The sequence below is a fragment of the Momordica charantia genome (assembly GCF_013281855.1).
Source record: "Momordica charantia cultivar OHB3-1 chromosome 9 unlocalized genomic scaffold, Mcharantia_2.0 BLBB01000009.1, whole genome shotgun sequence".
Taxonomy (NCBI): domain Eukaryota; kingdom Viridiplantae; phylum Streptophyta; class Magnoliopsida; order Cucurbitales; family Cucurbitaceae; genus Momordica; species Momordica charantia.
Genome location: NW_028275167.1, coordinates 6,162,423 through 6,175,885, shown reverse-complemented (window position 1 = coordinate 6,175,885; position 13,463 = coordinate 6,162,423). Strand labels below are relative to the sequence as shown.

Genomic DNA, 13,463 nt, shown 5'->3' with positions numbered 1-13,463 from the left:
TATTAAAGGGAGTATGTTGAACAAACATCGAGTAGAGTTCTAATCAAGTTAGAGAAGTTTATCGTACAAGAAAAAGATAGACAATGAATCCAAAGTTAAGATAATTGTTTTTTTTTATAAAGTTAAGGTAATTGTCTTGAAACATCGTGTCGTCTTTTTATATCGAAATTAGGACGATCATAATATAGTAAGAAGAACATGTTTGAGTTAAAGCATCTCAAACTAGATATGATCTAAGTAGATACGTGCTTAATCAAAATCGAGCCGATGAAATCTCAAAGTTTTTTAATAGTAAAATTAAAAATTAACAAGAAGTATATCAAACACCATTATTACCATAACTTAATTAACCAATATAATTAACTCTCCATAAATAAAAACATTTTAATCCCAAACCCACACGAAATGTTCCTCTACGGCCGTTAACAGCGTAAAACTTATTCGACGACTGACGTGGCAGATCCCATTAGGCTTCCACTGTCACTGTCGCATGGAAAGAAAGTGCATTTTCGCGTGACTCTTAACTCAACGCCGTCAAGTCAACGTCAAACAAAAGCTAACGGCCGTCACGCTTTTCGCCTCTACTGTCTCTCCTTCGCCAACCAATAAACCCCCTCCGCCACGTGACCGCTGTCTCAAAAGCCGATGACCTGTCACCCAAAGCTCCCGGCTCGGACAACCGTTTGACCTCCGAACCTAAACCCCCAATAAAAACAAAAAATACATGTATTATGAATAAAATAAATCGGCCATTAAAGAAAGGAAGAAGAAAGGGTTTGTGGTTTGTTCGCAGTTGCAGAGAACTGTGTGGGCGTAGTCATTGAATCTTCTCTCAGAAGCCACAAAAGTTCATCGAAAAGCAGAGAGATTGGAGATTTTATACATTTTTTTTCAAGATTCAGTGATCTTTCTTTGTTTGCGTCTCTTTCAAGCTAATCGATCTCGCGTTTTGGGAGTTTTTTTTTTTCTTTTCTGTGCAGGTTTCCGCCATTAATTTACAGGTTTCTCACGAGATATCCTCCCTTTTCAACCTCTCTTTTGTTTTCTCACGGGAAAGCGTTCTTAAAGCGTCCGGTTGATTAGTCTATATAAGCTATTGCTTGTTTGTGTTGTTCCTCTGTCGGAGCTTGCTGCTCTAATGGCGGAGGAGAAGAAGCAGATCGATTTGAGAATGAGAATGAGGAGTTTTGTTGTGATTTTTATGTGTTTTGTGCAATGTGGTAGGTTTTCGGATGCGATTTTGGATCCGATTGATTTTCTGGCTCTGCAGTCGATTCGGAAGGGTTTGAAGGATTTGCCTGGCTCTAATTTCTTCGCTTCCTGGGATTTCACGGCTGATCCTTGTAATTTTGCCGGTGTTTTGTGTGATTCCGATCAGGTTGTTGCTCTGAACCTCGGCGATCCACGCGCTGGTTCGCCTGGTCTGGTTGGCCGCCTCGATCCTGCCATTGGCAAGCTCTCTGCGCTTGCGGAGTTCACCGTCGTGCCTGGTCGGATCTTTGGAGCTCTGCCGCAGTCTCTCTTCCAATTGAAGAACCTCCGCTTTCTCGCCATCAGCCGGAACTTCATCTCCGGAACTCTGCCGGCGAATCTCGGTGAGCTTCGGAGCTTGAGGACACTGGACCTCAGTTACAATCAACTCACCGGAGAAATTCCTCGCTCCATCGGGATGATAACGGAGCTATCCAACGTCATTCTCTGCCACAACCGCCTCACTGGTTCAATCCCTCTGTTTCCGTACCGTAGCTTGACGCGGCTTGATCTGAAGCACAACAATCTCACCGGATCTCTCGGCCCCGATTCTCTCCCTCCTTCTCTCCAGTACCTCTCTCTCTCATGGAACCGCCTCACCGGCCCCGTCTTCCGCCTCCTGAGCCGCCTCGACCAGCTCAACTTCCTCGACCTCAGCCTCAACCAGTTCACCGGGGCCATTCCGACGCGGATCTTCAGCTTTCCGATCATCAGCCTCCAGTTGCAACGAAACCTCTTCACCGGTCCAGTCCTGCCGATTGATCAGGTCGCGATCCCGACCGTCGATCTCAGCTTCAACCGCCTCTCCGGTCCGGTGTCGCCGATGTTCTCCACCGTGCAGAATCTGTACCTGAACAACAACCGCTTCACCGGCGAAGTTCCGACCAGCCTTGTGGACCGATTACTGGCCGCCAATATACAAACACTGTACTTACAGCACAATTTTCTGACCGGAATCGAGATCAATCCAACGGCGGAGATTCCTCTGAGTAGCGCATTGTGTTTGCAGTACAATTGTATGGTGCCGCCGATACAGACGCCGTGCCCGGAGAAGGCCGGGAACCAGAAGACCCGCCCGACGGAGCAGTGCGGCGAGTGGAGAGGGTGAAATTTGGAAATTCACATACTCTATCAGGGGCATAAATGGAAGAAAGTAATTAAAGGACAAAACAAAAAAGGAAAAGGAAAAGGATTTTTTATTTTTTATTTTTTATTTTCATAGTTTTGGATAATTAACTGATTAATATATACAAATCTCTGTGGGGGGAATGTTCTTTTTTTCCTTTTTCAATATTCGTTTATTTATATATGTAGTTTTCTTTTAATACTCTTATTTATGTAATTGTTTTGGGAGAAGCTGTGTATGTTTCTTTGATTATATGTATAAATTCAATTTATTAGATTTCTTTTTTCTTTTCTTTTCTAGAAATACTAATTTATTTGATTTCTTCTTCAGTTATTCTCTATCTTTCTTATATAGCAGTATATGATTTTTTGCCCATTATCCATTTTTATGAAGATAAAAAAAAATTTATCCTTGCATAGAAATAGAATAGGTTATGCTAAAAATCAAAGAATTGAAAAGTTAAGCTCAATTTTAAAAGTGGAAAAAAAAAATTTTGAGTTGATTAATTGGTTATAAAACAAGGGGAAAAAAAAGCTCATAATGTACTACCATTAATTATGTTATTGAGATAATGGAAATTTTATTATATTTTTTAAATAAAACATATTTTAGAAAACAAAGAGAAGAATTTTACACTTGAAATTTAAATGTTTCAGAAGTAACTTGATTCAGCTATCATGATTCAGCTGTCATATTAGGCTCGGTTTGATAATGATTTTGTTTTTTATTTTATGTTTTTGAAAATTATATTTGTAAACACTACTTTAATCTATATATTTATTTGGTGTGTCTACCCTTTTAAAAACATTTTTAAAATCTAACCCAAATTTTGAAAACTATTAAAAAAAAAAGGTAGTTTTCAAAAGCTTGTTTTATTGCTTTTGAAATTTGGCTTAAGTGATCAAACGTGCTTCTCATACAAGTTCAAACATACCAAAGAGTTGGAGAGCAAATTAGCATAATTTTCAAAATCAAAAAACTGAAATGAAATGGTTATCAAAGGAGACCTACATTATCGTAATTATTTTGATCTAAAATCGAACCGAGGCATGGAATAAGAAGACAGCTTATGCAACAAGAGATTAGGTAAAGATTATTGAACCACATGGGTGTTATGAAGAGAAGTGGAAGTGTAAGATAGAAGTCATTATCAACAACCTAAGCAAATTAATTAAAATGTGTTTGTCTTTGTCACACTTTATTTTACTTCATTCAATGTTTTTTGAGTTTTTTCTCATAACTTCAAAACCAAAACAATGAATAAACTAACCTTATTCCCATCAATCCCAAAATTTTGATTACATTCTCTAAATTTGAACTCTTAATTCTTGGCAACTTGAGGGAGACAAGTTTTGGGAGGAGATTTGTGAACTTTTAGGCTCTGTTTCTATTTTATTTTTGGTTTTTTGTTTTAGAAAATTAAACTTGTAAACATTCTCTAAAATTATATTACAAATGTTGGAGTGGAAATTCAGACCTACTCCTTATAGAGAGGCATTGAAGTTTTAATAAAGATATGTTCGGTTCGGTAGAAAGAGAAACTGACATAAACAGTTCAACTAGCCGAAATGTTAATAACCTCTCTTATGCTAACTTGAACCTCGCTCAACTTGTTAAGCTATATATCTTCAATCAAAAGGTCGGAAGTTCAAATTCTCACGCACATTGAAAAAAAAAGTAATAATGATAATAATAATAATAATATAATAAAAAGCTTGTAGTTCAATAAATGGGGCATAATTATTAAGGGTAGATTCTTAATCACTTAGAAAGTGAAGACTGCTTTATCTTTTTAAGTTCTTGTTTGCTCATTATTATTCAAAGGGTTCTTAATAATTTCCCAAAGTTTCTTCCACAAGTATGACTTTTTGGCCATCTTAATTATTAAATAAATAGCTTATCTTTAGGTTTCTCTCAATTAAAAATTAAAAATTAAAAAAAAAAAAAGTTATCCAAGTAGGGGCCCTCAATAGTTAATGTTCCCTCTTTTTTCAATGCTTCCTCCAAAAGTTCCATTCTCAATTCATCATTATCATCTCCATCAAAAATGGTCATCTTGCACTTTGGTTATGTTGGGATTTGGGGTGTAAAGATAAAAGGTTGGACTCTGAAGAAATTCTAATTTTTGTTTTTGAAATTTACGCTTCGTTTAATTACAACTTACGTTGGGATTTGAGGTGTAAAGATAAAAGGTTAGAGTTTCGTGTTGCTCGCCACTCTTCAAGACCACATGTTTTGAAGACTATTTTTGAAAATAACTCTTCGAAGAATATATGTTAGAAGTCGTCTTCTTTTCAAAAGTGCTTGTTTTCTAAAATAAAGATGAAACTAAAGATTAAATAGTATTATAAAACAGACATAAACTAATGTATTTTTATTCTTCTATCCTATCTTTGGGATCAATATTTCTTGACTGTGGAACATGAAAATGGGAATACAAATAATGCATTCATGAAAGCTTTAAGCCCAGAAAAATAGCAACAGTGATGAGTATTACTTTGCTTCACAAGAAACTGAAAGCAAATGCAAATGATTGCATAGTGAGTTTGGAATGTTCAGTGACTTGGACCAACCAACTACTTTCAATCATTTTCTGATTCAGAAATAAATGTGAATGGCCAATAATTTGTAAGTCTTTGACATAGAAAGACTAGATCTTTGGGTACCTTGGATAGGAAGTTAAAAACGAGTCTCCTATTCCGCGCGTCTTACGTGATTAGAGGGCCTAACTAGACTGACATATCAATAAGTAATGGTGGTCGGGGTCCTAGCTATACTGACATATCAAAAAGCAAGAGTGATCGTAGCACAAGTTCGCTCCCAACCACGATGGCAGTGACCATCAATGTCATTGTCAAAGCTGAATGAACTAAACGATCTGTTGAGGACAATATTAAGCAGTAAAACATTGGAACAACGTCTCTAAGTGAATCATGAGATTTAGAGGGGGAAAATAAAGATTCAAGCTTAAAACAGACTATGTAGCAATGAATAAAACAATCTTAGAAGGTTTCAAAATAATTCTAAATCTAAGTGAATCATGATAGTACGATACTATTTTGGAAAACTTATTCGTACTTGTCCTTGGAAATGAGAGGTAAATGTCCGGATCAACCCATTTTTCTAAATAGACGGAAGAAGTGGTGTTCAATCTTGAGGCTATTCCATAAACAATCTATTATCTATCTCTAAGATGACTTTGGGTAAAGCATCTCTCGAAAATTCGACAATTTTCTTGACATATTTTTTAGTTCAACATGTGGGGGTAGAAAGAGAGATTTGAACCTTTGATCTTTTGGTCGAGAATATATGCTTTAACCAATTGAGATATACACATGACCAAGTTTCTTGACACCGTAAAACTATTCTAATTTAATTGCTACCCTTTGAAACCACATTAATTTTGAAAATAAAAACACTAATAACAATAAAGCTCTGTATTTAGATTATAAAAGTAGAACAGTCCTAAACAGAGTAATCTACAGACATTGATTGAAAAATCAATATTAATACACCAACGAAAATTTCTGGCTCCCCCCTGCTGAGATGAGTAAAATGCAACAGAATCTCAAAGAAAATTCGAGTTTCTACCAGATTTTGAACACATCTAATGATCATGTGGACAAAAATTGTCTAGGGTCAGGAAAATAGAGGTGGCAGAATTAAAAATAACAATAATTCTGTCCCCACTCTAAGAGTGTAGAAGTTGAGAATTAAAACCAATGAAGAAAATAAGAACACTGATACTATGCAAAATTCACCATTTTGTAGAACATTATTCAACAGATTTATACACTATTATAGGTTATAAACAGAAACAATATATTAGAGGTTCACCACGTAGGACCGACAAAATATTGTGACGGTGAGACTTAAAAGCATACTAATTGCACCTTATTTTCAGCAGAAAGATGGGATATATGCATCACAGTGCAAGACATTTGCCAAGCTATAATGCAGAGGACAGAGCTTGGCTTACAATTTTTCTTCAGCAGTTTTCCGTGGAAGTGTCGCCTCCGGATCCTCTTCTTGTTCCTCTTCTTGTTCAGGGGAGTCGGTGCTTCGCCACTGCCTGGAAATTCCCATTTGACCACATCCCCATCCCATGAAGAGCTTACAAGCATCTGATAGCGAGGGTGCCAGCTACAATCTCTCACTGGTGATTTATGATGCTTGAGCGTGGCTACTAGAGCTCCACTAGGCTGCAAAAGATATACCAACGAGAGAGAGAGATCGGAGAATAATAAAAATAAACAACACGTTAGAGGGAATGGATTCAAACCATGATGGCCACCTACCTAGGACCTAATATCCTACGAGTTTCCTTGTCAACCAAATGTAGTAGGGTCAGGCGGTTGGCCCGTGAATAGTCGAGGTGCGTGCAAGCTGGCCCAGACACACAGATATCAGCAAAAAAAAAAAAAACGTAAGATTGGCTCCGATACTCACAAGTATCTAAAAAATGAAAACTATATGAAAGACCATTTTTATATAACCATAAATCCGCATTCTCTGCATATTTAATGAGAAATGGTAGCCACTAAGATAGTTTGAGAATATTATAATCAATACAAGTATTTTAAACTTATAAGGTGATATTGGAGTATATTCGATCTCTTATACGTTGCTTAACACTCTGCTACTCTACCTCACTTGACGGTTCAATCTAGCATGACGCTACCGTCAAAATATTAATTAGATAGAAAATAACATTGTAAGGGTTTGAACACAATATCCTTCCTCTGATACCATCATGCTAAGCTACCAATGAAAGCTTAGGTTAATAGAATATGGTATATTCAAATATCCTTTTAACGATCCCTTCACTCGTGGGTTCGAAAATTTGCATGAGACCTGGCAAGTAAACTGAACTAACTAATATGGGGTTATAGAAACTTTTAGGTATATTACTGATTCCCCTATGGCCTGTGCACTACAAAATCAGCCAGAGATTTTTATGAAAACTGTATCCAACTCGGTCCCCACATGCAAATGAAAGTATTCTGTTCTTTTGCATTTGCACATATATAGTAATTCCAATTCATGTTCCATCTGATTGATATTATGATTCTATCTTATGAAGGAGAGTCGTAATTTTCGGGGTCCAACTTCAGTTTCGAACCTCATATGAAAAAAAGATGCATATAAACAATACATAATGACTTACCAAATCTTTTTTTTTTTTTTTTTGAAGAAGAAGAAGAAGAAGAAGAAGAATCAAATCTTCCAAAAGATGAAGTAAAAAAAAATGGGTAAACAAAAAATTACAGATTCACCACAATGATTCATGGTCAATTCAAAAATGACTTACCAAATCATAGATATAAACACAGGAATTGTGAGATCCAGTGTAGATGTACTTCTGACCAGTGCTGCAATCTAACAAGAAATCGACCATGAATATATGGAAAGTTTCAATTATTAACTGCACAAGTGATAAAAAAAGAGAACGATTTCACAATAAAAAAAATGTTTATTGAAAAATGAAGCAAATCTACATGAAGTCGATAACAAATGAAACTGTTGCTGGTTAGTTCATTCGCTAGAAGTGAAGTTTAAATAGCATAGAACAAACTGCTGCACAAGGAAAACCTTACAGCTAATATTTTTAGAACAATACTACCCTCCCGACCCTACTGACTGGGCAGGAACTGCTACCCACTAGTAAGTTTTTTATTTACTGACGGGAAAGAGAAACGCACAGAGGAGGAGAGAAGAAAGACTTTTCCTTCTTTCGAAATTTAAACACGGGTAAAAATTTAGTGGTTCTTGTACATATTTTTATGCAGAAGAGCAGATAGTTAATGTTCCTCAGCGGTAATTTGCAAGACAGAAAACGGGACTCCTTCCTATGAATGTGCAAACTATTAGTGAAAGGTATCTAAAAATTATAATATGCAGTTGCACCAACAAAAAGCTCACCTATATTCAGGGGAGAATAACAATGAATGAGCATTCGCAAGACCGAATGACCCTTGTATGTAGCAACAGAACAATCACGTGGACGTATCAAATTTTTTGCATGGAATGGATTATCCATCCATCTGTAGTCCCAGTCATAATTTCTAGGCCTGTTGTAGCTGGAACGAAAAAGAGTGTCGCATATCAATGAAAAGAGTGTTTCCATTTTAAAAGATAATATACATACCTTCTTTTAAAAAGAGAGCTACCTTGCTATATTTTAACTTATAGGAAAAACGATTCGACCCAAAGATAAAAAAAACAATTATGAATTGTTGAATTCTAATATGAACTTTATACTTCCAAGATTTTTTAACTCAAACATCATTTGAGCATTTATTGCATAATAGGGTGTTTGTTGAGATTTAGAGATTCACAACAATGGCTGGATGGTACTTCAAATAAGCTGCAAATATAGAAAGTGTGGAAACAGAACATACTGAGTAGCATTGCTGGACATCTTTCTGATATCCCAAAGTTTAATGGTCTGGTCTTTACCATTCGAAATTAAATATCGACCATCCCCACGACTATCAAATGAATATGATACCTTCTACGTGTCCTTCTAGGATCCCTGCTGCCTTCCCTTTAGATATAAAGCAACGTCGGTCCCACACCTACAAGAATATATCCTATCATTTTAGTCCTTGGAAGAGAACAAATTTCTCAAACACACAATCCTCCTGCTTGCGTGCATTCATGTATGGAACAAAATTCTATCACAGATTCTTATGTATAATACAAGAATTGTAAGAGTTCGAATCGTTAAAATATCTCAAGTTTTTTTTTTTTTTTAGTTTCGAGATCATAGATGTATATAGAATCATCGCTACTTCCAGCAACAAGTTCTCATCCATCTGTTAAAAATTTCACAGAGAAAATTCCAAAGGAATCTCTTCCATTGCCATGTGCACAGAAATCCAGTCCCTCATGGACATCCTGCATCATTTTTAATATGAAAGTGAAGCAAGCAAATCACTATAGAGAAATGGGGAACTCCGTATGGCAAAAGAAAATTACAGATTTCCAATAATCTCAGTCAACTAGTTTCAAGTGCCAAAAATGTAGAAGGATGGTTGAAGCTATGACAATTCAATTTTCACAGTTCCATAATGTAGCTAAATCAAACGTGCACTCTTTGTTCCATTTTACGACATCTAGCAATTCATAATTATGCAAGGAGCAAACGTGCAGCAAGATCAGCTGAGTGCTGACCATAGACTTTCCACCCACATAATTGCATTGCTGGTACCACACATTTTAAAATTTTTACCCTTGCGAAGATAAGAGTTCTATTGAGTATCAGATAGTCGAGAGATACCTACAACTAAACTAAATTTCATCTTTTCTTCTTTATGAAGCTAAGGTACTTCCACACTTTCCAAGGTACGTTAGCTAAACGGTCAAAGTAGAGAGAATCACAGATTCACAGTCAATAAAACAAGACATTGGCCAAGAAGTTGACCCAAACCAACCTGCTTTCACTCCTACAAATGATCATCATCTACACCTGAAAATGAAAGAATACATGAAAATATGCATCACAATTCTAAGTAAATGACCATCTGTTTATACTTCTATTACCAAAAAAAAAAAAAAGACTTTTCAATTTCAACAATCTAATATGGGATTTCATGATGCAAAAGCCAAATTTCAAAGTCTTAAGTATTTGAAAGCAAAAAATCTGAGTGGAAAAAGAAAACAAAAAGTATGTTCTATGTTCTAAATATTCGCCTACCAACAATGACCAATGAAGGGAAAGAAAAAACTAATACTTACAAATATATCCATCTTTACAATGGAGTAGAAGCATGGACTCCAAATCTGGTTCCCATCCAACTAACCCAACAAACAAAATGAATAGCCCATGGCGGAAAATTTCTCACTACTATCTCCCATAGGAGTTTGGGCCCATGTCTCAGTCTTAGTGGCTTGATTAGTATCTCGACCCAACTACTCATCGTCATCTTAATAAGCTATCGTCCCACCAACTAACTACTCACTCAGACACAAGTCCAGTATTTAGCCACTAATGAAAATTACAATTGATTTGTCATCTCAGACCACTTGAGAATTGCCTCAGTAGGCCATTGCCTCACCTACTAGTTAATCAGACACGCCCAAAATAGGCAGCCAGTGAAATTTACAGTCGGTTTCAATGAATGAACATCCTTTAAGACCATCTGATCATGCTTTTAGTAAGCTATTGCCTCACTAACTAGCCAATCAAACACGAGTCCAACGTGAGCAGGTAGTGAAAATTACCGGTTTAAATGAACGAACATCCTCTTGAACCACCTGATCATCGTCTTAGTAAGCTATCACCTCACCAACTACTTAATTCCCTACTTTTGGTCATTTTGTAAAGTGCAACTATGAAAGCCAACTGAACCAGAATGCTGAGCAGAGCCACTACTGCTCATAGATCTCTCAATTTCATCAATCTCAGCAACCAGAGGGATGGGTCTCTCAGGAATTGAAGGAACAGAGAGGTCAGTTTCCAACATTTTCACAACCTGATCCATTGTTGGTCTTGCATGGAGCTGTGGATGGGAACACAGAACAGCAATCAACACATACTTCTCCACAACCTCTGCATAACCCACCTCTGGCATACCTTCTTCAACAACATCCATGGCTTTATGTTCCCTCACCAAAGACCAAGCCCAATCAGTCACTAGAAATGGTTGGTTATCATGGCTCCTCACCCCGAGCGCCTTCCTCCCGCTCAAAAGCTCGAGTAGAACAACTCCAAAGCTATACACATCGCTCCTCTCTGTCAATTGGCCGTAGAGTGCATACTCGGGAGCCACATACCCCAAGGTTCCAGCAACTCTTGTGCTCAAATGAGTCATTCCTTCTGGAGTGAACTTGGCCAAACCAAAGTCAGCAACCTTAGGGTCAAAGTTTTCATCCAAAAGAATGTTGCTGGCTTTGATATCTCTATGGATAATGGCAGGCTGAGCTCCGTAATGGAGATAAGCCAATCCTCTAGCTGTGCCAAGAGCAATCTTTTGCCTAATTGGCCAACTGAGCCTCTCATCAGAAAACCCAAATAAATGGTCATACAGACTCCCATTCTTCATCAAATCACACACAATTATCCTCTGGTGACCCTCCATTGGAGTTGTGGCAATGCAATAACCTCTCAGAGCTACAAGGTTCACATGTCTAACACTGGAAATTACCTCCACTTCATGAGCAAAAATGGCGTCTCCAGCTGCTGAGCAGTTCTTGAACCTCTTCAATGCAACTTCTGAATCGTCTGAAAGAACCCCTTTATAAACATTTCCATACCCACCTCTCCCGATTATGTTATCTCTGGAGAAATTCCTCGTCGCCTTCTTGATGTCCTCGAACGTGAACTTCACCAACGTGGTGCTCGCGCTTATGGACTCCAATCCAGAAGCCATACTGGTCACCGTTCTGCCAATTCTATCGTTCTTTCTCCTCCAGATTCTTAACGTTTCGTGTCTCCGCCAGAAGAACCAACCGCCGGCAATCGCAGCCGCCGCGCCAATTCCACAACAAATCAGAACCACCAAAATCACCGTATTCCGCTTCTTGCTTCTCGATTCCCCCGAGGATAGAGGATAGAGCGAGAACAAGCACTTGGCAGTTCCCCGGTCGGTCGGGCCGAAGTGATTCACGAACGCCGCCGCGTAGATCGACGGATAGGCGGTGCAATCAGTGACATTGCCGATCGACTGGCCGGTCAAGCCGGAGGCCTGAACGACCGACAGACTCGTCGTGCACGAGGCACACGGCGAACCATTCTCGAGCGACTGATTACAGTTCGCAACCACGCCATCGATCGCCGATTTCGGAACAAAGCGCTCGAACTCCGATCTGGTACTGATGTTCATACATCCCTGGGAGATCCACCCGGTCTGAAACCCGCAAGAGCTCCGGATGTTGAAATTCGGCCAAGTTCTATCAACAACCGATTGGTAGGAGTTCCAGCACGAGTCCGCAGAGTCTGCCGGAGGCAAGAAGGAGCCGGTGAGCTTGAGGTACTGGGAGAGGACGAGGCGTAGGCCGAGGCGGATGTAATGGCATTCGTCGGATAAATCGGGGCGGGAAACGGCGGAGCTCTGGGAGAACTGGCGGAGGAGGGTGAAGTTGAGGGGGCATTGCGCGGCGGAGAGGGAGAGCGAGGCTATGGCGAGAAGAAGGAGAAAGGGGTGGGGAGAAAGGGACATTGGAATTGATGGAGGATTAGAGTTTTGGGTGGAGAGGAGAAGGAGAAGGAGATTTTGGTGGGAAAACGACAATAGATAAGTAAAAAAGTTTATATTTTGCTGAATTTACCTCAATTATAAAAATTTATTCAATTTTAACTTTTTTTGATATTTTAGAGAGTAGGTAATTACGAATATATCTTCGAATTAATTAAACTACCACAAATTTGACGTGGATAGGTTGGTGTAATTAAACCATGGGCGAATTACACTTTATTCATGACCATGAATTTATTAAAGTACCACAAACTTATTAATTTCCCACTAAATTTTTGTATTTTGTATTATCATTAAATATATACCCACACATTCACAAAAGATAAAAGTATGTTTCAGTTCTTATCATCCTCATGCACATATTTCACGTTTTTTTTGAAGAACTTCCATACCTTTTCCAACATTTTTCACTATCTTGAATACCTTAAAAGAAGTCAATTTTTCATCTTTGACGTCTTGAACGAGATTAGTTTTTTATTGGTTCATAATATTGTTTTCAATTCGTCTAGAATATGATGTATGTAGTTGGAGTGAATGAAATTTCTAAACTTTTATGAGTTTTGTGGGTCAAAAGTTACTAAGTCAATGCCCGTGAATTTGATTCTGTCGAATTTTAATCCCCGTGTAAATTGAACAAGGATATTGATTATGTCGAATTTCAAGACCACGACCATGGCCGTGGTACGACTATGAATTTGGACATAACGTAAAGTACATCTAATTCACGGTCGTGGTCTTAATTTTCAAGGTCATGGTAAAACAAACAATTTAACCACGATCAAACCTTGCCCATTAGTTGCCTTTCATAAAAACCATGGCCGTAGTACTATTTTTCATGGCTATGGTCAAGCTAACAATGGGCTAGATTATTTTCATGGTCATGGTCA

At 38.0% G+C, this 13,463-nt stretch overlaps 2 protein-coding genes across 11 annotated transcripts; one reads left to right on the top strand and one right to left on the bottom strand.

The window, feature by feature from the left end:
- Nucleotides 1-739: 739 nt before the first annotated feature.
- LOC111018399 (RNI-like superfamily protein) lies at nt 740-2,657 on the top strand. Its single transcript, XM_022294455.2, has one exon. It carries the CDS (start codon nt 1,139-1,141, stop codon nt 2,357-2,359), a length of 1,221 nt encoding a protein of 406 aa, XP_022150147.1. The 5' UTR covers nt 740-1,138; the 3' UTR covers nt 2,360-2,657.
- Nucleotides 2,658-6,100: 3,443 nt separating this feature from the next.
- Nucleotides 6,101-12,581, bottom strand: RKF3 (receptor-like kinase in in flowers 3). Of its 10 annotated transcripts, none has more exons than XM_088118080.1 (7): nt 10,118-12,581; nt 9,814-9,848; nt 8,779-8,955; nt 8,300-8,457; nt 7,689-7,802; nt 6,676-6,763; nt 6,101-6,579 (listed from the first exon to the last, which is right to left on the bottom strand). In XM_088118080.1, the coding sequence occupies exon 1, from the start codon at nt 12,538-12,540 to the stop codon at nt 10,684-10,686; it is 1,857 nt and encodes a 618-aa protein (XP_087974206.1). In that variant the 5' UTR covers nt 12,541-12,581; the 3' UTR covers nt 6,101-6,579; nt 6,676-6,763; nt 7,689-7,802; nt 8,300-8,457; nt 8,779-8,955; nt 9,814-9,848; nt 10,118-10,683. The 10 variants fall into 10 exon arrangements, with proteins under 10 accessions (XP_087974206.1, XP_087974198.1, XP_087974207.1 ...); XM_088118072.1 differs by having other exon boundaries at nt 7,689-7,756; XM_088118081.1 differs by having other exon boundaries at nt 7,689-7,749.
- Between the last annotated feature and the right edge of the window lie 882 nt (nt 12,582-13,463).